The sequence below is a fragment of the Galeopterus variegatus genome, unplaced genomic scaffold, assembly GCF_000696425.1.
Source record: "Galeopterus variegatus unplaced genomic scaffold, G_variegatus-3.0.2 Scaffold385, whole genome shotgun sequence".
Lineage (NCBI taxonomy): Eukaryota > Metazoa > Chordata > Mammalia > Dermoptera > Cynocephalidae > Galeopterus > Galeopterus variegatus.
The window spans coordinates 318,259-346,018 of record NW_007726496.1 but is presented as its reverse complement, the minus strand read 5'-3'; the positions used below and the strand labels follow the sequence as shown (position 1 = coordinate 346,018).

Sequence of the window (27,760 nt, the reverse complement as noted above, 5' to 3'; positions counted from 1 at the left end):
GACTCTATTAAGCCTATCACATAACTTCACCAGAAAACTTCTATTAATAATTTTTTCTCTGATGCTTTTATAACCATCTTCACAGTCTCTGAAGGAGGAAGTGTCACATAAACCCCTTGTTTTCCAAAGAAAGCATTTTTTTTTCCTTTTTGTCTTTTTTACTGACCGGTAACGGGATCGCAACCCTTGGTGTTGCGCCCGTACCGGGGACTGGCAACGGGATCGCAACCCTCGGTGTTGCGCCTGCACCGCGCTCAGCCAGTGAGCGGGAACCGGTCTCCACATGGGATCCGAACCCTCGGCGGGAGCGCCGCCACGCTCTCAAGCAGCACACTCTCCAGTGCGCCACTGGGCCGGCCCTATATCCCTATTTTACAAAATAAGATGACACACAAAATTTAATGACTTGACCAAAGTCACAGAACTAATATGTAACATTTATATACTTTACCACTTCTTGACTGTCTAATAGAACTTTCAGAAATATGAAGATTAGGTACAATTCACGCATTAAGGAATCTTTTAGGGGACATATAACACTTGATGAAATTCTTGAAAATAATCAATATTCTGATATTTGTAGTGAAATCATTTTAACTTCAGGAAGAAAAGAATTAATACATTAGCTATGAGGAACCAGAACTCATCTCATATGTCAAACAATGTTTTTTAGACACTGAAACTGACAAATTAAGAAATGTTTCATTTGTGGCCATTTGTAATAGGCATTCCATAATGGAAGTAATCTTATACTTGATCTAGTAGTTATTGGGTTTAGTTCAAAAGATAACTAGAAATTCAGTTAAAATTCAGTTACATATTTAAACCAGATATAAATATTGTGATCATATGTATTACTCAATACTCAGAGCATTTGAAGTATTTAAGTGACAAAGTAGAAAGAAATCTTAGAATCCCAAGAAACCATCTTCTTTACGTTTTTTAGATTTAAGATAAGTACAGTCAGTAACATGCTATCTTTAAGTTAAAAAATGCAAAATGTTCTATAAGTGTTATTCATCTACCATAATTTTGTAATTTATATCTTATATTACAAAACAGCAATAAACTGGAGAGTACAAGTCAATGTTTACTATATAACGAACAAAAGTTACCTCTCTTTCTCAAGTTCTTCTAAATATCCACTACTTTCTCTGCTTCCATTTGCAAACCCTCTTCTCGGAAATGAGCCCATAGGAACAGGACTGCACTCTCCTGAACGACTTGATACAGATCCTTCTCGGCTTCCATAAGAACGGAGGGACATTTTTGATCGTAGTTTCACTCCAGGGAAATTACTATCTAAGTTAAGTTCTAAATAAAACAGAGATAAATTTTTATGTAACAATTGCTTTAAGTGGTCTAAAATATTCCTGATGCTATATATTATTTTAAAAGTGAAATCTTAAGTTCACATTTTAGCCACAAATATACATGACTGAATAAATAATTATTTTAGAACCAGAATAGCTAAACTTTCCCTTCAAAGTCAGTTTAGGTCAGGGGGAAAATAAGGGGTGTGTTAAAGGAAAATTAGATAAAATGTCCTTCTTTAGATTTCCTCTAGATAATATTTTAGAGCCTGAAAGCAATTTCTCTACCTCACTTCAAGTATTATTAAGGACTTTCCCTGTTTTGACATTGGAATTTTCAAGCATGAAAATGAGAAAGACATTCTTTTAAAATTCTGCTAAAATGGCTTATAATCAGCTTATATACATGAGAAAATAAAGCATTTCTATGCTGGATGGAAGAGAAAAAGACAATACTTCTTAAAATGAGACAGTGGGCTCAGTCTGTGGCATACAGCATATGAAGTCCTATTTAGTGATTGGCAGAAGAGAAATGAGTGTTAAAAAGAGCTGAAAATTATCAAGAAAGAGATCTACAATAGTTTATTCAAAGGCAGTTAAATGTTTAACTGAAGAAATTGAAAAAAAAATAGATTTTTTTATATATGTGTACTTTAACAACTACATCCTAATGGGTAAGGCTAATATACCAAAACAGATATGAACATCCAAACCAAGAGAAGCTGTATTTGGATCTACTAAAGTTGATAATTTCAACTTAAAAATTAATTTAAAACATCTTTTTAAAATCTACCTTTAAGACGCTCTAATAAATCAATTTGTCCAGAAGAAGCCATAGCTTCATCTTCAATACTTCCTTGTAGTTGTTTAAGTACTTCCTATAAAAAAAAAAAAAAAAAGAAAACCCGCAATATATTAAAATGAACTCCTAAATAACTTCTTGAAGACATGATTCTGTGTCACTTGGCATTTATGCATGCTGAGGAAAAAAGCTCTTTCAGATCACTCTGAAAACATGTTATAAGTTGTTGAGCACTTTAGACATATCACTTATTATTTGTTACAAATAATAAATCATACCCTAACAACAATAATAGTGATATTTTGTGAATAATGGTGGTATGGGGAGTCTCCATGCAAGACACTATATGGCATACTTAAGACACATTTATTATCTCTAATTTTTAAATAATACAACAAGGTAAATTATTTCCATTTTTCAGATAAACAAACTGAGACCCAGAGACTTGCCCAAGCCATAAAAACTAGTTATGCGTTTAGATTCTACGTTTCTTAAATTTGCACTAACATGACCACGAAAAATACCAGACAAATTAACACTTTATACTCTGCTGTTTAACAACTTAATATTCATATTTAAGTATATTCCACATTTAAGTATATACTACTAGTATAATGACTTACATGTAGCAGGTATTCAAATGACTGTATGCTCACTGCCTCCCAACTTTTGATGCCATTATTTTCTTCTCCATGTAAATCCTTTCTTGATAAATTTTTTTCAAAGAATATTGGAAACTCATTTTCTACCAGTTTTTCTGCCCTTATATTTGTGAACAGTGGCTTTTAGTACATATTTGTTAATAATAATTTATATTTATATTTTTCATATATGGAGGCATTCCATTCTAGGTCTTAGCACAGTCCTCTGTTTGGCTAATTAGGTTTACCAAATGCAAGACAATGTATTTGAATACTTACAACCTTGTAAATAAGGACAGTGTTCCCCTATATGAAAAGTGATCCACAAATGCATTGAAAAGATCTTGTCAAAAAGTGAGTGAATGCAGCAAAGACAACTTCACTAGTTTACATTGACAGTGACATTGTAAGCATTAAAAATAGAATCCCTATGTTAATAAAAAATAGCCTGTGACCTTAGGATCTGACCTTGAAATAACAGACCATGTTGAAGTCTGAAAGGCCTGGGTAAGTAGATGTGGGAACATGAACGTGACTGGGATTCATGTTCAAGATATTATGTCGAGAGTATATCACATCTGTGGGATAGAAAAGAAATTTGCACAGGGCTACCTCCCTCCAATGAATGTGAAATACACCCAAAATGCCTACTATAAATTTCAGGACACCTTCTCTTCCATAAAGTTTGATCACTGCAGGCTACCTGTGATTTTCCAGGATCCCAATTCTCCTTCCATACACTGCTACTGCTTATAGTCCTTTAATGATCCTTTAATCTTGCCCCTACTTCTTATGATCCCCAGTCTCACAATTCAACTACTACTTCTGTGCAGGTGACTTCCAATTACAGTATATGTCTCTAATCCTGATCTCACTTGTAAACTTCAGACTCACCTTCCCAACTGACTGACAGATGCCTTACATCTGTACCTCACATCTAGGTATGAGTAATGCTTAAACGTCTGTCTTGACCCGCGGGATATTCAACGCAGACCCTGGAGGGGGGAGTGGGAATTGGATGGGACAAGAGACGCGAGAAATGGAGACCAGACAGTATTCTGATCAAGTCTCGTTTATTGGTTTGAAAGTTACAGCTTATATAGGGAAAAAGCAGGCATGCTGCAAAGGGTCTGGAATGTAAAGATATGATAACATCTTGAGGAGAAACAAAGACAGGACATTCAAAGTAAAGGTTGCTGCCCAGAATGTTTATGGTTAAACAGTTTCTGGAGAAGGATAAAAGGTCACTTGCAAATTAACTTGCATAGCCAGGAGCAAGCAGTTTCTGGCACAAGCAGATTGCGAGGCAATGGCCACACAAAGAGGGGAGTGGGGCTGCTCGCTCCCAACATTTGTCCAGAACTGAGTTGAAATTTTGTACCACCAAAACATGTTCTTTGCCTGTATTCTCTCAGTTAAATGGCATTAAGACTTCTCTTTCTACTCCAGCTCAAATCCTTAGCACCTCCTCCTTTACACCCCCAATCAGTTATCAAAATCTGTTGATTCCACCTCTATTATCTCTCTTACAGTCATCTCTTTTGCATTCTTACTGTCATTATCCTGGCATTAACCCTACCTAAACTATTAAAAAAATACCATAAATAGTCCAACACAGAGCTGTGAGAGTAACCCTTTCAAAGCACAGATCTAATTAAATCTCTCTTTGCAAAATTTTTCTGCAAAGCCTACAGTGGTGGTTCTCAAGCTTCAGCATGGACCAGAATAACCTGAAAAGCTTAAAACAGCTGATTCAGTAAGTCTCTAGAGGCTGAGAATCTGCACTTTGAACAAATTCCTAGGTGATGCTGATGCTGAAAACAGAATCACTGAGATGTTAACAGCATTACTCTATGGAGATTGAGATCATAAGCAATTTCTTTTGTTGCTTGTTGTTTTCTAAATTTTAAATATGTATTGCAAAAAATGTTAATTGTTCTTAGAAAAGGTACAATGACTTAAAAATTTTAAAACTACAATAAAAAATTTCCTGACATGTCATTGGACATATACCTAATTGTTCAAAACGAGTGGCATATTAATGGTCTTTAAAAAAACATGTTTAGGGCTGGCCCTTTAGTCAGTTGGCTAGAGCATGGCATTGATAACACCCAGGTCCAGGGTTCGATACCTGTAATGGCCATTCACACACACACAAAAAGACCCAAAAAACCCTCAAAAACATGTTTAAAGAAAGAAAAGTAAATAAAAAAAATTAAGGAACATTCAAAAAAGAAATTAAAAGGCCTTGAAAGCTTGGATATGCAACAATAAGGATTAAATAAACGATGGCGTTAGCCATACAATGGAATACTATGGAACTACAAAAAATATAAAATGTTTAACAACATGTAAAGATGACAATATATTATGTAGGGAAAAAGTATGTTGTAAAATATGATCCCATCAAATGCATGTTTGCATGGGAGGTACAAAGAGAGAAAAATATACACAATATCAAACTTCTACCTCAGGTGATGGAATTATAAATTTTTTTTTAAAATGTGTGATTTATTTTTTAAAAAGTTTCCACACATATTGTTAGAAATCTATTGATAAAAGCTATAAGCATAGAAGCAAATAAAATTACTCAAAATCAAGGTTAAAAAAATGTTTAAAAAGATTTTCAAAGTAGCCACCTTGGAAAGCTACTCACTTATTCCAGTGATGTGTCCCTTAAATTATTTTTGTAAATGCTCTGAGTTATGAACCTCACCAACAAAAACTGGACATGTTAATTTACAGTCATATCTGGTTACTTTGCCTTACTTAAGAGGATATTATCCAGTATGACCTACATTACTCATTAGTCTGCTGATAATAGTTTATGGCTATTCCATAATGAAAATTAACCTCAAGTGATTTTTTTTCTGTTATTTTTTGTTTTATTACATAAATACATATGTAAAGTACACTAACCTTAAGTATCCAATGAATTTTTACGCCCATGTAATCACTGCCCGGGTGAAGATACAGAACATTTTCAGCACCTGGGAGGGTTCCCTTTGAGCTCCTTACCAACCAGTCTTCATTCCCAAAATAGTGGAGGTAGCTACTATTCTGACTTCTTTATCAGAGAAGTTTGGCATGCTCTTGAACTTCATATAAATGGAACCATACGGTATACAGTCTGTTGTATGTCTCATGTTTTTTGTGCAACATAGTATGGGTAAGATTCATCAGTGCTGTTGCATGTATCAATTATTTTTTAATGCTGTGTAGTAGACCACTAAATGAATATACCCCAATTTATTTATCGTTTCTCCTCTTCATGGGGCATTTGGGTTGTTCCAGTTTGGAGGCTATTATGTAGAATGCTACTGTGAACATTCTCACATATATCTCTGAGTGGACATATGCACTAACTTGAGCACATTTCTGGGAGTTCAAATGCTGAGTCACAGGGTTTAACTTTAAAAGAAACTGCTGAAATGGTTTTTACACTCCTACCAGCAATGTCTGAGCATTCCCAATGCACCACATTTGGCATGATGACTCTTTCAATCTTTAGTCATTTGAGTAGGAGTGAGATGGTTTTTGCATTTCCCTGATGACAGATGATGTTGGATGTTGAATCCCTTTTCATGTGCTTATTGGCCATTTATATTCCTTTTTGAATTGTCTTTTCAAGTCTTTGGCTATATTTTAAAAACTGGATTGTCTTTTTATTACGAGTTTATAGGAGTTCTTTATATATTCTGAACTAAGTCCTTTGTAAAATATATGTATTGCAAATATTTTTTCCTAGTCTATGGTTCGCCTTTTCACTTTGTTAATTAAATCTTCTGAAAAACATAGGTTTTTGATTTTGATGAAGTGCATTTTATAAATTTTTTCTTTTATGTTTAGTCCTTTATGTGTCCTAAGAAATCTTGCCTACCCCAAGGCCACAAAGACATTACTCTATGTCTTCTTCTAGAAACATAATGGAGTCTCTTGATGAACAAAAGTTCTTAGTTTTAATAAAGTCCAAGTTATCAATTTTTGTTCCCTTTTATGGTTAGTTAGTGCTTTGGCATTCTGTTTAAGAAATCTTTGCCTACTTCAAGGACATGAAGCTATTCCTATGTTTTCTTCTAGAAGCCACTGTTTTGTCTGTAACATTTAGGTTTTTAATCCATCTTAAATTGATTTTTGCATATGACATGAGATAGGGCTGTGGGTTCTTTTCTTCCATCCAGACATCCAATTGCCCCTGAACCATTTATTGAAAAGACCACCTTTCCCCACTGATGTGCAAGGATGCCTTGGTCATAAATCAGGTGACCAAATATATGTCAATATTTTTCTGAACTCTATTTCTCTGTTAGTCTAGTCTAATTACCACATTGTCTTAATAACCTGACATCAACTTACATTAATTCTCAGCCACCATCTCTCTCCCCTGAGACTTAAATTACATCTTCCTGCATCTATTTGCCTGTATCTCTCATAACTCTCACATACTGTTTTTTGTTTCCATTTTTTCTCTGTGCTTCTGTTTGGATATTATCTATTAACCTTTTTTCAAGTTCACTAAATCTGTCTTCTCACTAGTTCACTTTCTGTGTTCAACCTTCTGTCAAGCCCATCCAATAAGTTAATATCAAATGTGTTTTTCAGTTCTAGAATATCTATTTGATTCTTTTTTATTATAGATTTCAATGCTGTCAAAATTTTTCATCTTTTCCTCCATTTTATTCATTTTTCTTTTTCTAAGACATTTGTAATACTTACGTTAAAATCCTTGACTACTACAGTTAATTCCCCCCTTATCCTCTGGGGATATGTTCCAAGACCCCAGTGGATGCTTGAAACCACAGACAGTACCAAACCCTACATGCTCTGTGGCCATAATTTTTGCAGTTTGAGGTGCGACAACAAAACTAGCATGAATTTCTTTTTCCTTCTTCACAATTTCATGGATAGAAGATTCATTCTTACTATAAATCTTAGCAACCTCAGCATATGATTTTTTTCTTTCCTCATTAAATAGAGAACTTTCACCTTTTCATTTAAAGGAAGCACTTTATGGCTTACCTTTGGCTTATCTGAATTGTCAGCATCACTACTCTCGTGCTTTGGGGCCATTATTCAGCAAAATAAGGGTGACTTGAACACAAGTACTGTGATACCATGAGAGTCAATCTGATAACTGAGATGGTTAATTAACTAATGGGTGGATATGCCTGACAAAGGGATGATTCACCTCCCAGGCTGGACAGAGCAGTACGGCGTGAGATATCATCATGCTACTCAGAATAGTGTGCAATTTAAAACATACAAATTGTTTATTTCTGAAAGTTTCCTTGTAATATTTTTGGACCATGAAATTTTGACCTTAAGTAACTGAAACATTGGAAAGTGAAACCGTGGATAAGGGGGGACTATTGGAAGGAACTTCAACATCTGGGTCATCTCTGGGTTTACTTCTATTACCTATTTGTTGTCCTGGCTATCATTTTCCTGTTTCTTTGCATTTCTTATAACTTTTGATTATATGCCCATCACCTATACAAGAACAAGAGAGACATAAGATGATAGTGTTTTCTCTCACAGAGTTTGCCCTTTCCACTGTTGGGGCCTGATTTTCTCAATCCAATCAGGAATGGACTCCAATCAGGAACTGAAAATGGGTTGAGACCTAGTTGCGGTTTTAAGTTAAATTCACATCTGGTTTGGTTTTCCCAGTTCTTTGAGTGGGTCCCTCTATATTTAGATTGGAAATATGACAGATCTCTATCACCTCAACCCTTAACTTCCTACCCTACATGGGCTCAAAATCTGACATTTGTCTTGAACATAAAACCAGCCTTGTTTGATACAGTAGGTCGGTCTTCCTCTAGCATGTCTCTAAAGCAATGCAAGAATATGGGATATTTCACTCTACCTTTCTAGCTCTGTCTTATTCTCAGGTGGCACTTACCTCTTTAGCCCTAAAAATTCTGTCCCTTGGAGATTGTGAGCTTAGGTCTTTAACATCTTGCTCCACAAAGTTCAAAACCTGGCAAATGTCTTTGACAGATGTGCTGTGTAAAAGTAATGTGTTTCTCCCTCTAGCATGACTTTTTCTCCTAACATTCTGCCTTTCCAGTACATCCCCAGTCCCCTTCACCACAAGACTCAGCCAATGTCCCATGGTAAAAATTAGCCATGCATTTGGAGCTCTTCTGAATGCTACTACATCATATCTGCCCCCACTTTTGTCATGACCTCCAACAGTTGCTTTCCCACAGTGGAATCCTTCTACCTGTGCCAATGATCAATCTTAGTCTGTACCCAGGATCAACATCTCCAGGGAAGAAAATCAACAGTGATCTCAGGTCATCAAGAAAGGGCTCTTTTCCTCTTTGGAATTATAGTTAATACATTTCTCCAGTGTCTTTAAAGTATGATTTTTGTATTTTATCCAGTTTTTTCTTGTTGTAGAGTGGTACTATTGCCTTGGGCTACATACTGTATACAACCTAGAAGAGGTCCTCAATTTCAAAAAGCTTTTAAAAGAAAAATGCAACACAAATAAAATGCTCTAAAAAGTACTTTGAGAAATGGCAGCTTTTAAAATACATATGTAATTTTGAAGGACAAAAATATTCTTTATTAGTTCTGGAAGCTTGGTTAAAAAAAGTAGTTAATCACATTATATATTCACGCATTTTAAAAAACATTTTAAGATATTAGAAACATTAGAGAATTATCCACTGGAGATAAAATATGCTGTGCTCCTCAGTAATATTTATTAATGAACAGCTGTATTATTTCAGGGGAGTTCCTACTTCTGTTTTTTTTTCAGTTCATCATAGTTATAAATTCTTTTCGTTACCAGATACAAGTACACTTTATAATTAAATCTTTGAAATAAATTATGAAATGTGTCAATCTGAATTTTTTTATTTCTTTTTTTATTACACTCTGAAAAAATACATGTATAAGGTTTTAGTTTATAGAATAATTTATAAATATTTCATTTTGTCAAAATACAACGAAGATATGTGCTTCATTACTAATATGCCTACAAATATTCTTCCTGCACCACGACAACTCTCAGTTTAAATGCTTCACATCTCTACGTGATCATGTTTACCTTGTTTAAAAGCCAATCAGGCTTAGTTCTAGCCATGGAGTGAAAAATATAGTACACTTTTTTTTTAAAGCTTAGCTATAATTTTGCACTTATCTGATTCCTGATCATCTAAATCCCATGCAATCACTACTTTATTTTATTGTATTTTTATTGCAGAAAATTTCAAACATATACATAAGTATGAAGAATACTATGACAAATCCCCATGTATATTCACACTCGCTTCAGTAATTACCAATTCATGGTCAACTTTGTTTTGTCTACACCCATACCCACTTCTGCCATTTCCACTCCTCTACTCTAGATTTGTTTTGAAAACAAATCTCAGATATATCATTTCTTCTGTAAATATTTCAATATGTATACTTAAACAGGGAATCTTTCTAAGCACAACCAAAATGCCAGCATTATACCTAAAAAATAAATATTTCCTTAATATCCTCAAATATACAGTGTTCACATTTCCCTAACTCTTGTACATGTATTTCCCTGGCTGTCACACTCACACAAAATATTTTTACATTTTGTATCAATGCCACATAATCAACAGCAAAGCTGTATCCTCTTTTGCCACTAGATGGTACTACTGCATACATTTTAGACTTCCATAGTTTAAATAATCTGGTAAGAGGAGATATCCATTGACTTTCTTTGGGGTAAATAGGTTAAAAATCAGGAAACATGACTAAAGATTATATAATGCATTCCAAAGTCTAATAAGTGATTCTGGGGGGAACGACCATTATGTTAAATTAACTTTAATGTAGCAAGTGCTGATGGTTCCAAAAGTTACTTTTCATAAGTCAATATTCAAAGACAAAATGAACAGGTCACAGTTCATGCTCTTTTAACTGCATAAAGCCTATTAAGGAAGAGAAACATAAATAATTGCATTATAAGGTTGTAATTGCTATGATACCATATGCCCAATCCTAAAGAAATACATGGATGTCTGCAGAACAATGTGCTGAGTAGGCTGGCCCGGTGGCGCACTGCTACAGTGCGCCGCTTGGGAAGCGCGGTGGCGCTCCCGCCGAGGGTTCGGATCCCACATACAGACCGGCCGCTCACTGGTTGAGCGAGGTGCGGGAGCAACACCGAGGGTTGCGATCCCGTAGCCGGTCCCGGTCCGGTACGGGCGCGACACTGAGGGTTGCGATCCGTTGCCAGTCACGAAAAAAAAAAAAAAAAAAAGAATGTGCTGAGTATCAGTAAATACACTGTTGAATTCACTTGAACTCTGAATATCTGAAGTGCCAATATTCCTGACATATATGACACCACACAGATAAATGTTCAACCTGACATTCCATTGCAGAAATTTTTAGGGTGTGACTTGTATTGTTACCTGAGGGACATTCCACTTCAGCATGGAGTCGGATCTAAGGGTAGGTTAAAATGTCTCCCCAAAATTAATTTTGAATTTGCTTATGTAGTTAAACAAAAACTTAAAGAAACTACAGAGTTCTCAGATAGGCCTGCCAGGAGCAGTTCTCTGTAAAATACAACACACCAAAGTAGCAGATAAAAGAATATTTTAACTCTGTATCTTTAAACTTTTAAAAACACATGCCACGTATAACAATTTGAGATGTATTGTGCTGATAAGTGTTAAAATACCAAACTACTCTTTTTTAACCTATTTGGTAACTGATTCAGGTGTTTTTAAAGTCACCCATAGTTTATGGCAAGAAAAAAAATGTATGTTTATATTTATAGTCTACCTTATTTCCAAAAGGATTTGAAGTATCTTGGAGATCTGTTATTGCTGGGTACAGTTTTACCATAGAAATAGGCAATCAGAGTAGAAAAGATTGATAGAAACATAGAAAGAATGGTACATATGAGCAAAAGTTTGAACTGTTATGATACTGAATATAAAGGGCAGAAGAGTTTACATAATATAATATAAAGAGCAAAAATAGTTACTTCAATGATACACAAAAGCCTGGCCTTGAAATGCATAGAAAAGAAGATCTAGGACAGAACAGGAAATGATTAAGGAATAAGAGTAGTGGGTGGACAGAAAGAACAGAATCAGGAACTGACATGTTAAAATAGCCAAGGGGCAGAAAGAATGCAAAGCAGGAAGAATTTTTTAAAAGGGAAGGAAGTAACCTTTTTGTTGATGATCTCCAATTCTATAAACTGAATAAATTCAGTGAGAAGAGAATCTGCCTAAGTAACTGGGAATTAAAACAGCTAGTTTTAACCCTGATTATTTTGAAACTAGAACATATTTTCCCCACTACAGACTAAATATTTTATAATTTTTCTTGGAGGTTATCACAGTTTTTCTTTCTTTTTTCTTTTTTGTTTTTTTTCGTGTCCGGCAACAGATCGCAACCCTCAGTGTCGCGCCCGTACCGGACCGGGACCAGCAACGGGATCGCAACCCTCAGTGCTGCGCCCGCACCTCGCTCAGCCAGTGAGCGGGAACCCGTCTGTATGTGGGATCCGAACCCTCGGCGGGAGCGCCGCCGCACTCCCAAGCGGCGCACTGTAGCAGTGCGCCACCGGGCTGGCCCGACAGTTTTTCAATGCTATTTGGCAAATCGATTTTAGGGCTTGACAGTGCCATGGAAATCATCTAGGCTAGTGGATGCCCATATTTTCCAGTAAGACAAGAAGTCCTGAAGGGTAACCAGAGGTCATGTAGCTCAGTTTGTGGAAAAGCCGGGAATAGGCCAGATACTGACTTTCAGTTAAGTGCTTGGCTCACTTAGGGCATCCTGATTTTCTTGATCACCTATCATTGCAGCACTTAAGATCTGAAGGAATTGGGGAGAAAGGCTTTATTTAATATTTGAGATATAGTCTAAAATTGTGAGGCTGGTTTCTACAAACTACACAGAAAACCTTGTCTCAGTACAGTGATGCTAAAGTTGGTCTTTTATTTTTCAGCTTAAAAACAAGAAATGACTAGTCACTGGGCTTTTACATTTATTGTTTTTATGTGACTCACTGGCTGGATTCAGTACATCTTATTTAAAAATATAAATGCTAACTTTTGCAAGAAAGAATTTACATATTACTGCTTAATTTAAAATATACTTCCAAGTAAGTAAGGTGTCTTACCCCAAGTTTAGAAGAAGAAATACTGAATAAAAGTGGATAAACTACAGTTAAAAGTCACAGTCTTGATACCTTCATATTAGATGCCTCAGTTTCCAGTTTTGTAAGATGATTGGAATTATCTTCTAGCTCTTGTCGAAGATTTGAGTTCTCCATCTTCAGTGCCTCAACTTGCTTTAACAACTGATCATATGAAGCTGCAGCCATCCTTGGCTACCCTTGGACCTATAAAGTTAAAAAGGATTTTGAAATTCACTACTAAAAAATATAGTGGCTGCTTGTCTTAAAAGAAAGGGATAAAGGAAATAAAACTTTTGAGACATTTTATAAAAAGAATTGTCAGTATGCTAGTTTTGGTCTCAAAACAACATTGTTCAAATAGCATTATCTTTCTAAGAGGATGACACATTGGGATCTTAGTTGAAGACAAAACAGAAGAGAGAACTTCATTACTGGATAAGATTTCTATTGGGTAAGAATTTTTTCAAGGTTTAATATTTTACCCTGTCTTATACACAAAACTTAGGGAATGTAATCATTGATAAAAAGTTCATTTATATTAGTAAAATTAATTCATTTCTGGATTTTGTCTGATAGTCACAGAATTTTAGAGGCAGAATGAATTAATGAGATTACATACGCCAATCCATCACTTTTCATTTGATAAAAAGCTAGTCTTAAATATCATCCATGGTGAAGTGTTCTGAAGTTCTAAGAAGATCTCATTAAAAGGTAGTTATTTAACAAATAAACGCAAGGGAGAGCATTAGATTGAGGCTTTAAATCTTTTTGACTGGAAGATTATAAGAATTACTAATATAAAGTTTTGTTACATTTATTCAAAAAAATCAATATAATAGGCCATCCCATGGCATATGTGACCTTGGGACCCACTGAATTCAAGTTGAGGCCAAAAGATGCTTAAAGAAAATGAATGATCCTAGGAGTACAGACTATCAAAAAGAAGTAAAGCACAGTAAGACAGCTAATTACATGACTGTGAAAGAAGACAGGACACAAGGAAGATTCAGAAGATAGCCAGGTAGTAAGAAGTCCTCAGTATGAAGAATTATAGAATGCTTGGAGATGTAGTAACTAAGTAAGACTTAGGAGACCCAGATTCTCTTTTCAGTTTAATGCCAAACTTACTTTGGAATAAGTAAAATTCTGCCTATCTTAATTATTTAATAGCTAAGAAGTATTACCTAGATTACACTTAAGCAATACTTAAAGATCTTGACATAAAAAATGCTTCTGTAACATGAAATCTACTCTACATAGAATAAGGCAGACAGCTGATAAACGGGCCAGTCACGACAATATTGGAGTTCAGCAACTGGAAGGCCATAACGAGAGAAATCAAGAGACTCAGATCTAGCCAATTCTACAATTACTAGAGTCGAGGATAAACCTGGTACAATACAATGACACCTGAGGAGGAAGGGGAGTCCTGGCTGTAGGGATCACCTACAAAAGTCTATGTTCGAAAAGAATGAGAACTGGACTTGTATTTGGAGACTTGGGACTTAATTTCAGGCTTAGTCATGGTTTAACCTTTGCCTCTTGTTTTTAATTCATTTCATAATTTGTAAATGGACATTTACTACCTACTTTAATATAACTTATAGGGATACTGTTAGGATTAAGTAAGAAAAGATAGGCTGAAAAATAAAGGTGCTATCTAAATATTTTATATTATGAAAGTACACATGAAACATAACTAAGACTTAATGTTGATCTACGGTTAAAACCCATCTCCCCTGACCAATGGAAGAGAAATAAAAAAGTGATTCAGCCTCATGAAATATGGCAGAGGAGACATCTCAAAAATAAGAGAGAAATTCATAGGAGTGGTCATTTTTCTGTTCTACATCATACCATTAATAAGTGAGTCTGGAAATACACAGCAAATTAAAAACCATATGACAAAGGTGAGTATCTGACAGAATTCTGATAATATAAACCTTAAAATTATTTCAAATAAAATTAACAGGTAATTTTACACTAAAATAATAAAACAAAATAAAAGGTAATACAGAGGAAAAAACAGGCACACACGGACATGTTGAGACATAGAGGTTATAACCTTATACAATCACAAAAAGAGCCAGATGGGCAAGATGAGCAGAGACTACTAAAAGTGAGTCCTTCAGATGGACAATTAAACTTTTTTTTTTTTGTCTTCTTGTCTTTTTTCGTGACCGGCAACGGATCGCAACCCTCAGTGTCACACCCGTACTGGACCGGGACCGGCAACAGGATCGCAACCCTCGGTGTTGGCCCCGCTCCTCGCTCAGCCAGTGAACGGCCGGTCTGCATGTGGGATCCGAACCCTCGGCGGGAGCGCCACTGCGCTTCCCAAGCGGCGCACTGTAGCAGTGCGCCACCGGGCCGGCCCGGACAATTAAACTTTTGATCATCTCTGCTCACCCCCAACCCCAGAATCTCAATCATCAAAGTCCTTTCTGCTCTCACAGGTGTTTCATCGAATTTTATCAAAAAAATAAGATGTTTCATGGAGGAATACCGTATCTTATATTCTTTTAGGATGTTGTAGCCACCCTTCCTTAACCCAAAGTTGCTTTTATGCAAAATTTGTGAAATCCTAAATTTATTTCAGAATGCCTTTTATGCAATCACAAGAATTTCATATCAAGTATATCCTAACTGCAAAAGTCACTCGACAGTTTTTTAAAAATTTGAAACTTGTGTGATCACATTGTGGCTGCCATGTCTTGTGCAATGGGGAAAACTTCTGAATCTTTCACTTTACTGAGAACATGAAAACATCCCAATTTGTTTTTCTGTTGTTAAGAGGCCCACTAAAGAGATCCTCCACCCTATAAGTGTGGGTTAGGGGAGAAGAAAGGAAAAGAACCATTATCTAGACTTTCGTCCAAATGTTCACTGAAAAGCAAATTTACAAGTCATTAAAAATTAATGCAAGAGGGCCGGTCTGTGGCTCACTCGGGAGAGTGTAGTGCTGATAGCACCAAGGCCACGGGTTCGGATCCCTATATAGGGATGGCCGGTTGGCTCACTTGGGAGATCATGGTGCTGACATCACTAAGTCAAGGGTTAAGATCCCCTTACCAGTCATCTCTTAAAAAAAAAAAAAAAAAAAATGCAAGGAGACAGAAAAGTTTCAGACAGGCAAAAGATACTCAATTATAATTAAATGTGGAGGACTCATTATTACCAATTTAAAAAGTTTGGGATCCTTTTATTTTTTCAAATTAATGGAGCAGCTTTTCTTGTTTTGCTTTAATGAAAAAACAAATATATATTTGTCAACACTTCCAGAGGGTAATGAAATAAGAGGAAAATATCAATAGGAAGTCAGGAACCAAAATCATAAAAGACCACTTTGCTCAATTCTATGCAAATTTTAAAATGTGAATGAAATAACTTACTAGAAATTATACAATTTTTCAAAGCTAACCCCCAAAACATAGAAAATCTAATGAAAGTTACAATTAAAAAGCTGCCAGTATTAGAAAATCAACTATTATATCATTAAACATAACAGAGCTACACAGAAAAAAAATCATATAATCATGCCAAAGATAAGATATTTTACAAATTCAATACCCATTCTTGTTGAAAATACTGAATAAAAAAGAACACTTCTTTAACATAATATATATCAGCCCTAAAGCCAGCAGCATACTTAAGGCAGAAACACGAGATACAGTTGCAAAGTCAGAGATGGTCCATTTTTATTCTATTACTCATAATATTAATCAACACAATGAAATTAACAAATGGAATTAGAATGAAAAAATCAGAAAGGAATACTACTGGCAGATGATATAATTACATACCTGGAATATCCAAAACAATCAACTAAATATTATTATGAGATAATTTAGTAATATAATGTAGTACAAAATATACAGAAATCTTTCCTTTATAATAATGTGCAAAGAGAAAGCAAATAGAAGATGAAATGGAAGATCCCATTTACAACAAAAAAATGAAGTATCTAGGCATAAACTGAACAAAAAGTGTCATATACGAGGAAACATATACGAGGAAAACTATAAAACACTTCTGAAAAAAAGAAAAGTAGACTTGAGCAAATGTAAAGAATGTATCTTAATCTTGTATACAAAGATTTAGCATCATAAAGATGCTACTTCTCCCTAATTTATAGATTTTATGGTCTCAGTAAAAATAATATATAAGGTTAGTTTTTGTTTTGTTTTCTGCAGCCAGACATTTGAAAAAAACAAGCAAGCAAAAATAGAAAAATATGAAAAAAGAAGAGCATGGAGTAGATCTACCACATACTAAAATACTGTACAAAGCCTTTATAATTAAAACAGTATGTAGTTACCTGTATTGTACCAATAGGTTAATTTATGAGTTTTGATCATTATAGTAAAGATACGTAACATGTTAACATCAGGCGAAGCAGGGAGAAGGGTATATGGGAACTCTCTGTACTATGTTTCCAACTCTTCTGTAAGTCCAAAGTTGTTTGAAAATACAAAGTTTTTTTTAAAAAAAGCTGTAATATTGGCATATGAATACATCAACCACTAAAACAATTTTTAAAATTTAGAAGTAAATATATGAATATAAATTTAGCATACGATAAAGGTAGCATCTCAAATACTTGTGAAAAGATGGACTTTAAATAAGTGGTGCCGGGAAATACAACAGCCATAAAGGGGAAAAAAAAATTGCATCTATTCCTCATAAATTGCAAAAGGAACAGAGATTTAAATGTTTTAAAAACATTTCATGGCACTTTAAAACAGAGTTTTGTTTTATGACTAAACATATTTAAATGGCATATACCCTCTTCCAAGGAGGGTGTTATGGTGGCATGGAATACTTTAATTTTAATTAATTTGTTAACAGGTGTAAGGCAGGTAGAGGGCCAATTGGAGTTCTCTGAAGTCATGATGTCTGTTACTAGACTCAGGTTCTTAGGGTACTTTAAACAAATGGTGTAGAAGTACAACTACTTTAAAATAAATAAGAAGCAACGTACACAACTTTTAAAAATTCAAATGACAAGGAATATAAAGTGTTATGGCTACTTTAGAAAACAGTCTGGCAGTTTCTTAAAAAGTTAAACATAAACTTACCAAATGACCCAGAGATTCCACTTTTACATATTCACCCAAAAGAAAGAAAAGCATATATCATTACAAAGACATGCACACAAATGTTCTAAGTAGTCTTAATAGCCAAAAAAAAAAAAAAAGGAAACAACCAAAAAAGAGGCTGCCAATCACTAATGTCTTATATGGTCCATCCTGCTGTAGTAAAGATTAAACAATAGTATAAGAATAAAAGACATCACTGAAAGAATATACAAAAATAAAGTCATTGCCTCCAGAAAGAAGGTCTGAGCTCTGGTGACAAGCCTTCTTTTTTACTGCATACCCTTTTATAGAGTTTGAAGAGCAAATCAAAAAGTTCATTCTTTGAAAAGATTAATTATGATTAGAGGGAGAAAAGAGCCTAAACATATAAAATTAATAAAATTCTAGGTAGGGGAAACTGATTCAAGAAGAAATAGAAAACCTTAATAGTTCTATAACTATTAAAAAATTGAAGCAGTAGTTAAACATTTCTCCCTCTTCCTCCCAACCACCTCAAATACCAGATTCAAATGGTTTTACAGACACCTTCCACCAAACTTTTAGGGAACAAATCATTTCAATCTTATACAAACTCTTTCAAGAATAGAAAAACAGAAAATATTCTACAATGCATTCTGTGAGGCCAACCTAACCATGATATAAAAGTCAAAGACTGTGGGAAAAGAATAATCATAGGCTAGTATCATTCACAAATATTGATTCAAAAGTCCTAAGCAAAATATCAGAAAACAGAATATAGTAGTACACTGTGAAGAAACTACAGCAGAATCAAGCTGAGTTTATTCCAGGATTGCAAGGATAGTTTAATACTAAATTGCTCACTACATTAAAATATTAAAGAAGTAAAACCATGTGATCATCTCAATAAATGAAGAAAAAACATTTGATAAAGGTCAGTATCTGTTCATGATAAAATTCTTAATAAACTGGAAATAGGAGGAAAGCTGCCAAAATCTATAGTAAACATCATTCTTAGTAGTGAAATGTCAGAAGCATTCTCTTTAAAATCAGGAACAGAATAAGATGTCTACTATTACCACTTTTATTCAACACAATTCTGGTAGTCCAAATTAGTACAGCACATTTCCCCACCTCTTCTTTTCCTAACTTTCTGTAAATGGCTACATACATTAGCTAGACCCATCCAAACCTAGGTGTGGGCAAACTCCAAGATGGCCATCACAGTTACCAGAAGCAGTGGTTGGCAAAAATTTTCTATAAAGGCCAAATAATAAATATTATAAGGCTGGTGGGTCATATGATTTCTGTTGCAACTGCTTGACTTTGTAGCTGTAGCACAAAAGCAGCCCCAGACAATACATAAGTGGATGAGCATGACTGTGTTCTAATAAAAATTAATTTAAAAGGACAGGTGGCAATTTGCCAAACCCTGACCTACAGCATAGATCCCCAATTCTGGTTTTCAAATGCTCCAAGGTAGCCACCAAATTTCAAAGGCTACTGAGAAATTCCTAAAATATCACTATTTTACTTTTAAATAAATGAAGGTACTGCTATGTTGAAAAGAACAAGAACTAGGAAGTCATAAGGTTCTTAAATTTTTTCAGTAATCATTTTAAATTCCCACAATTTCTTCATCTTCATCCAGAAATTTGTTACAATCTCAATTTGGCTGCCTCTTACTCTTTAAGGCATTGTAAACTCACACATTTTTATTTGTTTACTATCACTTTAACAGAGTCTCAGGAGAAAGAGGTGATAAATGTGGATGATTAATTCACTAGATTGAATTAAATTCTGTTTTTACATTAAAATCCTTAATTCATACAGAACTTTTATTTTTGTATATGGTATGAATGTAGTGGTCTAACTTTACTGTCAATTACATCAGCACTATTCACTAAACAAACCACTTCTTTTCTACGAACGGACATGTATCTCTTATCACAGCCTAAATTCTCATACATATTAGAACTGTAACTGCTTTACTTTTATATTAAGACAGATTCATATTTCTATGACACTAAGTTTTTCTCTGTCTCATGGGTAATTCAGGTCTTTCAATCAAATTTTCCAGTTTTCTTTTTTCCAAGAAAAGGTCCTATACCTTTTATATCAAATTTATTCCTGGGTTTTTTGCTGTGTGAGTTGCTGTGGATGAAACACTACCACCTCAAACCAAACACTGTTAGTACAGATAAAAGCTCTTGGGGGGCCGGCCCCATGGCTCACTCGGGAGAGTGCGGTGCTGGTAGTGCCAAGGCCGCGGGGTCGGATCCTATATAGGGATGACCGGTGCGCTCACTGGCTGAGCGTGGTGCAGACCACACCCTGCCAAGGGTTGCAATCCCCTTACCGATCCAAAAAAAAAAAAAAGTTCTTGGGGGTGTTTTGTCTCCCCAGCTAGAACATAAACATCTTGAAGACAAAGTCTATATCTAATACTTAGCTTTTATAATTCCCAAAATGCTTTACTCAGTGACAGCAACATAAAAGACAAATACATGTAAGAATGGAATAAACAGAAAAAATGCATTATCACCCACAAAGGGCAAACAACAGGAAAAGAGAGTACAAATTCTATGAACGTCCAAGATGACTTTTCCATTAAAAGGATAAGACAACAGATTCCTCTCTGTGGCTATACAATTCAAATCAACAAATATTTGAGAACTTATCCACAAGACACCAATGCAAATATTATAAGTGAGTGTTATGGATTGAATTGCGTTCCCCCAAAGATACGTTGAGTCTTGGGTACCTTATTTGGAGACAGGGTCTTTGCAGAAGTAATCAAGTTAAGATGAAGTCATACTGGATTGGAGTGGGCCCTAAATTCAATGACTAGTATCCTTCTCAGAAGGCCATGTGAAGAAACAGGGACACAGAGACATATGGGGGAAAACCATGTGACAATGGAGGCAGAAATTGGAGAGAGGCAGCTGCAAGCCAAGGAATGCCAAGGATTGCCAGCAACCATCAAAAGCTAGGAAAGAGGTGTGGAACAGATTGTCCCTCTGACTCTCCAGAAGGAACTAACCTTGCCAACACATTGATTTCAGGCTGCTAGCCTCCAGAACCATAAGAGAATAAATTTCAATTGTTTTAAGCCACCAGTCTGTGGTACTCTGTTATAGTAGCTCTGGGAAAATAATACAGGGGGAAAAGATAAGTTGACATATTCCTTGTTCTCGAGTAACTAATTACCTGGCAAAGGGAAATTATTCCAATAGAAAGAGTAAATAGGATCAGTATACAAAATATCGTATTCTCTTGGCTCAGTTAACTCTACTCATCTTTGCATCAATCAGCTCATTGTAGATGTAAACTGAAGACGCATCAGCTGCACGAGGTATCTTTTGCTTTCTTAGGGCATCTCTACACTCCAGTGTGGGTTCCCAACACTCATGCATGTACAATCTATAAGACAGTAAACACTTGATGGGACAATCATTGACCAAAAGGGAAAGGGAGCTACTATATAATTCTTCACTTTAGGTGGACAATTCCGAGGCGTATTCCATAATGGTTTCTAAGAAAGTCCCAGCAGATCAAGCCACAGTAGTCCAAAGTGGTGACCAACTTAAGAATACATGTTTATACAAGCTGTCCCTCTTTTCCTGTTTCACTCTTTGTAGGACTATATTTCTATTCCCTGTATCACTTCCCAAAGTGAAGTATTTCACACAAGGCCTTGTCTCAGGACCTTGACAGGGGACCCAGGCTAAGATACAAACTGCCTAGAATTCAAGGGCAATTTTGGGTTCAAAAGCATTAAAACAGTGCTATGGGAGTCACACCTTGCTAAGAAAATGGAGGAAAGTGTTCAGAATGTAAAAGCCATTTTAGGAGGGATATGAGAGATGGCATGATTGTCACAAACATAAATGTGAGAGGAAAGTATTCCAGAAGAAGGTACAACATGCCCAAAGTTCAGAGGTTAGAAAAATGATCTACATTTGGGGGAACAGATGGTTGTCGCATTTCGCTGAAATACAGTGTGGAAAAATCAGGGAAAAGAGGAAAGCAGGAGTATAAATATGGACTGGAACAACCTTGTGGCTAGGTATCTTCACAGTGTAAGGAAGCTGACGTTGGAATACAGCATTCACAGAAACAATGTTGTACAAAGGGAAACATAACGTTTGTTTCTCAGTTTCTATTATAGACTATATCAGAAGCAGCTCATACATTGACATAAATTAGGTGGTAAAACTCCCAAATTAAAGATAGCTAGTGAAAAATATATTTCAATACTGTTCAATGAATACCTGCTTACCATCTTAGTGATCATTACATATTATGTCAGAGTACTTCAAAAAGTTTGTGGAAAAAATGGAATTAAAAAATACTATGAATCTTCCCATTAACTTTTTGAAGACCCCTCCCTCATACTACACTTTAAACAAATCTGGTAAATAAAAATCTGAATTTACCAAAAAAACCCAAAACAAACCAACCAAAAAAGCCCAATATTCATTCATGAAAGTATAAATAAAATTTTTAAAAAAGTGCTTCAGCTTAAAAAAATAAAGAAATGTATATGTATGTCTATGGTAGACAGAATAATGGCCCCACAAAGATGTACACATTCTGGCTTACATGGTTACAGGGACTTAAGTTAAGTATCTTGAGGCAGACTTTCCTGGATTATCAGACTGGACCCAATGTAATCACAAGGGTTCTTATAAGAAGGAGACAGAAGGGTCAGCCAGAGAAGGATATGTGACAACAGAAGCAGAGGGTCAGACTCAGAGATGCAGATTTAGTATGCTGCTGGCCCTGAAGATGGAGAAAGGGGCCATGAGCCAAGGAATGCAGGTGGCTTCCAGAAGATGAAAAAAAAAAGCAACGAAATGTAGTCTTCCTTAGAGCCTCAGGAAAAAATGCAGTGCTGCTGACATCTTCATTTCGATCTAGTGAAAACCATTTAGGACTTCTGACCTCCAGGACTGTAAGATAATAAATTTGTGTTGTTTTAAACCACTAAGTTTGAGGTAATTTGTCACAAGAGCAATAGGAAACAATGCCCTATGATCCAGTGATCTCTCTCCTACAGATTAATTCCAGTGAAATTTCCTCTCTGGTCCATGTTATGATCTTAAAATATGCAGTGTCCAGAAATTCTTTGACCATACTCCTTTGAGAGGTAAAGCCTAATTCCTCCCTTATGTGGTCTGGACTTAATGACTCACTTATAATAAAAAGAATATGGTAGAAGTGATGGTGTGTGGCTTCTGAGACTAGGTCATAAATGATTTCCTTCTTGCTGTTTCTTGCTGGGATCACTGGGGGGAGCCAGCTGCCATGTCATAAAGAGAGGCCTACATGACAAGGAACTGAGGTCTCTTGCCAACAGCCAGTGAGAAACTGAGACTGTGAGTGAGCTATCTTGGAAGGGGTCTAGTCAAGCCCTTCAGATGATTACAGCACTGATTGATATCTTGACTACAACTTCATGAGTGATCCTGAGTCAGACCTCACTACTAAGATACTCCTGAATCTCTGCCCCTAGAAACTCTGAAATAATAAATGTTTGTTGTTTACGCCAGTAAGTTTTGGAGTAATTTGTTATATAGTGACAAGTACCTAACATAGTCTATAAGGAATCATGTACAAGGATGTACAGTATAGCACTGTTTGTGGTAAAACAGACTTGGACAAAACTTAGAGCCTTCACAGGAGAAACAGTAATAGATACTATAGAATGCTATACAGCAGAGATAGCATCACAAACTAGATGGATATAAAGAAAAATGAATAGATCTTAAGAACAGTAATTTAGTTAAAAGGGTTCAAAAGTTATGTAAATTAAAAACACTGATTTGGGTATATACACAAAAGAAGTGAAAGCAGGGACTCAAGCAGATATTTTTATACCCATTATACCATGTTCATAGCAGCATTATTCACAGTAGACAAAAGGTAGAAGCAACCTAAGTGTCCATCGACAGATGAGTGGATGAACAAAATGTGGCAGACACATGAAACAAAATATTATTCAGTCTTAAAAGGGAAGGAAATTCTGACACATGATATAACATGGATGAACCTTGAAGACCTTATGATAAGTGAAATAGGTCAGTCACAAAAGGACAAATATTACATAATTCTTCTTATATGAGGTTCCTAGAGTAGTCAAATTGATAGAGACAGAAAGTGAAATGGTGGTTGCCTGGGGCTGGGAGGAGGGAGAAATAGGAGTTAGTACTTAGTGCATACAGAGTTTCAATCGGTGAAGATTAAAAAGTTCTGGAGATGGATGGTGGTGATGGTTGTGCAACAATGTGAAAGTACTTAATCCCACAAAACTGTATATTTAAAAATGGTTAAGACGATATATTTTATGTTATGTATTTTATCACAATACAAATTTAAGCTTCATTAACTATTAAAAAAAAAGACACAAAATGATGCCAAATATTTCACAAGAATTCATTCATATTTAAGAACACATGTGAATGAATACCTACAAAAGGAGGGGGAGTAGAGTGTGGGAATAAAGGGAGAAAGCATGCTTTGTATGGATTGATGATGTCATGATTTGATTTACAAAAACGATTTTTGAGAACAAATGTATTAAATAACATATCACCTGTACCAAAACAAGAGTTGGTATACCTTTCCTTTTAACAGTTAATCCTACAGAGATCAAGAACCACATGTTATTGACTATTGGAACTAAAAGATCTAGAAATAACTTCACCATACCTTCTCATGGTACATTCAAGATGCTTAGTACTTCAAACATAATTTACTTTTCAAAATTATCTGTGACTCCAAGCAAATTTTATGAAAAAGCAGTGTTTCAAAGAGCAATCCACCACATTCATCTAAATTGGAAGATATTTTAGATTACATAAACCTTTAAAGAGCCTAGAAGTAGCCAAAGCAATCAGTGTTTAATTTACAATAAGATTTCACATAGTTCTATTATGAGTTTCTTAGAGGTTAGCTTCCGTGTCTTATTTGACTCTTTAGCATGTTTCATTGGTCTGGCATTTAGTAGGTACTCTAATAAATATGTAGTAAATGTATGTCCTCCAGTATTACTTGTCTTTTCTGAATCATAATGCTCTATCCCATCTTATAAGCTGTGTAGATAGGTTTCACTCAGATTTTAACACAAAAAAGGTGGGGGGAGGATCAAAATTGAAGAGAACATTTAAGCCTATAAAAGTATAGGAGACTGGTTAAATTATGTGAAATTAGTACAAAACAGAAAAATGGCTAAATGTAAATCTACAGAGCAATTAATACAAACAAAAACATCAATAGCTTTGACTAAGTTCATACAGCATACTTATGAATATTTAATTTTTGAATTCCTTAATAGCATAATTCTGGGCATATTAATTAACAATGAAAAATTTCAAAGACTGCTACAGCCAATAGTTCAATCAAATATTAGATATTTTATACTATAAGAGGAATGAAATCAACTTTTCTTAACTTAGTTTTTTATTTCTTATTTAATTTGGAAGAATATCTCAAATCTAACACTCTTCTATTTAGAAGTGTTCATATGATTAATAAGATGACCTAGAAAATGTATGCTTATGAGTATCATTATGAAAGCTGCTGCCTCTCCATTCTTAGCTACCAGGTATTTAAAAAGCATTCTTATATTGTAGTTAGAAACCCAAAACGATGTAGGTTTTTCATTTGATGAATGCTATGTCGGTGACTTATATTGCTTTTCAGATCATTTCTTATATATTATGTTATATGTTATGTAATAACAGACATTATAAAATAGTTTTATAGTATTAGAACAAAATAGAAGATCTAAGTTCCTTACATCCTTACACAATACATGACCTTGGATAAAATCACACCATTAGGAGTACTTTAAACTTTACAATGAAAATAATGCTACACTTAGCTGTTTAAACAGCAAAATGAGATAATTTATGTAAAAATTAAAAAATTTATAAACTCTCAGGGACTATATACTACCTGGGATTCAAAGAATTGAATAATATTAGCTATTAAATTTCCTTTGGAATTTTAATGTAGCATCTTTAACTCTAGCTACAGTTTTCATTGGATTTAAAAACCAGACCCTAAGTACTACTAACCCAGTTATCCAGGATCAAGTAATTTTTAAAACAGAAGTAATTTTTAAAGAATAAAATTGTTTAACTTGTCAATGAACAATTTATATAGTCTTATTTATTCAAGTCCAATTCCTTATTATCTTGATAAAATTACTGAAACAAAATGATAAGTTCTCTTAAGACTTTCTGTTACATTAACACTATTTAAGAGGCACTGTCACTGATCCTGGAGGTCTTTACAAAGCCACTACAATCATCATTCAGAGAGTGGAGAGGTGTGGCAGGCTAGTACCATAAATATGCACAAAGATAAGTCATTTAAAACTGTATTCAATCTGAAAACATACATTTTTAGACATTTAAGTAAAGGAAAAAAATAAGTGCAATGTAAAACATATTATATGAAGTGCACACCTCATGAGTATTCATTCACTAAACAGAAATACATCTAAAATAAAAGCCAACGTGCTTTAATTTAAAATATTTGCCTATAGACTTTATTCAATGATATCTAAAATTGATCAAAGAAGAATATCAAATTATTTAATATAGATCTTAAATATTAGGCTTATGAAAATTTTATCACAATTTTACATGAAGTAATTTACAATACAAAGTGATTTGCTCTTGAATGACCTAATTAATGTTAGCATAGCATAAAAGTTACACTAACAAAGGAAAAGATCAACTGTTTCATACATAAGTTATTATGATTTCTTGTAGGGAAAAGACCACAACAATATACTGAACTTTCAGAAGGAGAGAACAAACCTAAGGATGTAGAGATGAGGGGGAGTAAGCGAGGGGGTTTGGGGAGTGATACGTCAGGTAAAGAGCATAAAGAAAATCACGATTTGTAATAACAAATACTGTAATAATAAAAAATAAAAGTTAAAGATGTGAGTTTTTGGAGTGGAAAAAAAAAAGATTTCCTACAGGGTTTATGTTAAATCAAAGAATGTGAACATCTCTTTTGTGATGCAGAATCCAAGTGTCTGATGCATTCCACTGTCAAAATATTCATAGCCTGATATTTTTCCTACTTTAAAAAAGAATTTTTTTCTCCTCTTCAGGCTGCAATTATAAATTATGGCTTTTTATAAACGGACTTCTTACCCACAGCATTTGCTGCAAGATTTCTTATTCCTCTGCAGTTGTCTTTTCAGCCTAACAGGGAGAAAAGCACTGCTGCAGTCATCCACAAAAAGCCACTACCACTGCGTTTTGTAACAAAGACACTGGTATCCTTTTGCCACCCTATTCATGGGGACTTCATCTGGGTGTTTTACAAAAGCAGGCACACTACTGGTGACCAATACTCACCAGTCAACCAAAAACAGGGCTCAAGCTCTGCAGTACCTGTCTCCTCCTCTTCCTCCTTTGCACTAGATTCACATCAGCCATCATCAGCAGCTTTGTATCCTCTCTCTTTTGGCTACCACTGCATGTGTCCTTGTGGCCAAGAGAAAAGAAGCCTTTCAATGGGCTAAAGCTTTTTCTCCCCGACATGAATATGCTCCATTCTTTGTTGTCCTCTACCCGTTTCCTTAGATACTGTTATTCCACTCTACTCTGTCAATAGGCATTATAAAAACGAAACCCCCTTCCAGCTTCGAAAACAGCTCTTTCTCACCAGTCTCCCCTTAACACTTCTACCCCTCCCCCTTCTTCCTCTTCTGTCAAAAACCATGGATCAGAAGCACAGGAAATCCATCTCCTGAGCTG

At 35.1% G+C, this 27,760-nt stretch overlaps 1 protein-coding gene and 1 long non-coding RNA gene across 5 annotated transcripts in view; both read right to left on the bottom strand.

Annotated features, from left to right (window-relative positions):
* APC (adenomatous polyposis coli) overlaps positions 1-27,760 on the bottom strand; it is a 127,008-nt gene that overhangs the window by 68,013 nt on the left and 31,235 nt on the right. For 3 of the 4 annotated variants that reach the window (XM_008568178.1, XM_008568176.1, XM_008568179.1), the window contains exons 2-4: positions 12,967-13,119; positions 2,107-2,191; positions 1,116-1,314 (exon numbers count right to left, since the gene is read on the bottom strand). In XM_008568178.1, the coding sequence (XP_008566400.1) occupies positions 1,116-1,314; positions 2,107-2,191; positions 12,967-13,101 (419 nt within the window). In that variant the 5' untranslated portion in view covers positions 13,102-13,119. Of the gene's footprint in view, positions 1-1,115; positions 1,315-2,106; positions 2,192-12,966; positions 13,120-27,358; positions 27,445-27,760 lie in introns of those variants that run through there. The other variant, XM_008568177.1, reaches the window with a different exon arrangement.
* The window catches only part of LOC103586842, a 67,545-nt gene that overhangs the window by 8,556 nt on the left and 31,229 nt on the right, over positions 1-27,760 (bottom strand). The window contains exons 2-4 of the long non-coding RNA XR_550180.1: positions 12,967-13,119; positions 2,107-2,191; positions 1,116-1,314 (exon numbers count right to left, since the gene is read on the bottom strand). This is a non-coding gene — a long non-coding RNA (uncharacterized LOC103586842). The remainder of the gene's footprint in view (positions 1-1,115; positions 1,315-2,106; positions 2,192-12,966; positions 13,120-27,760) is intronic.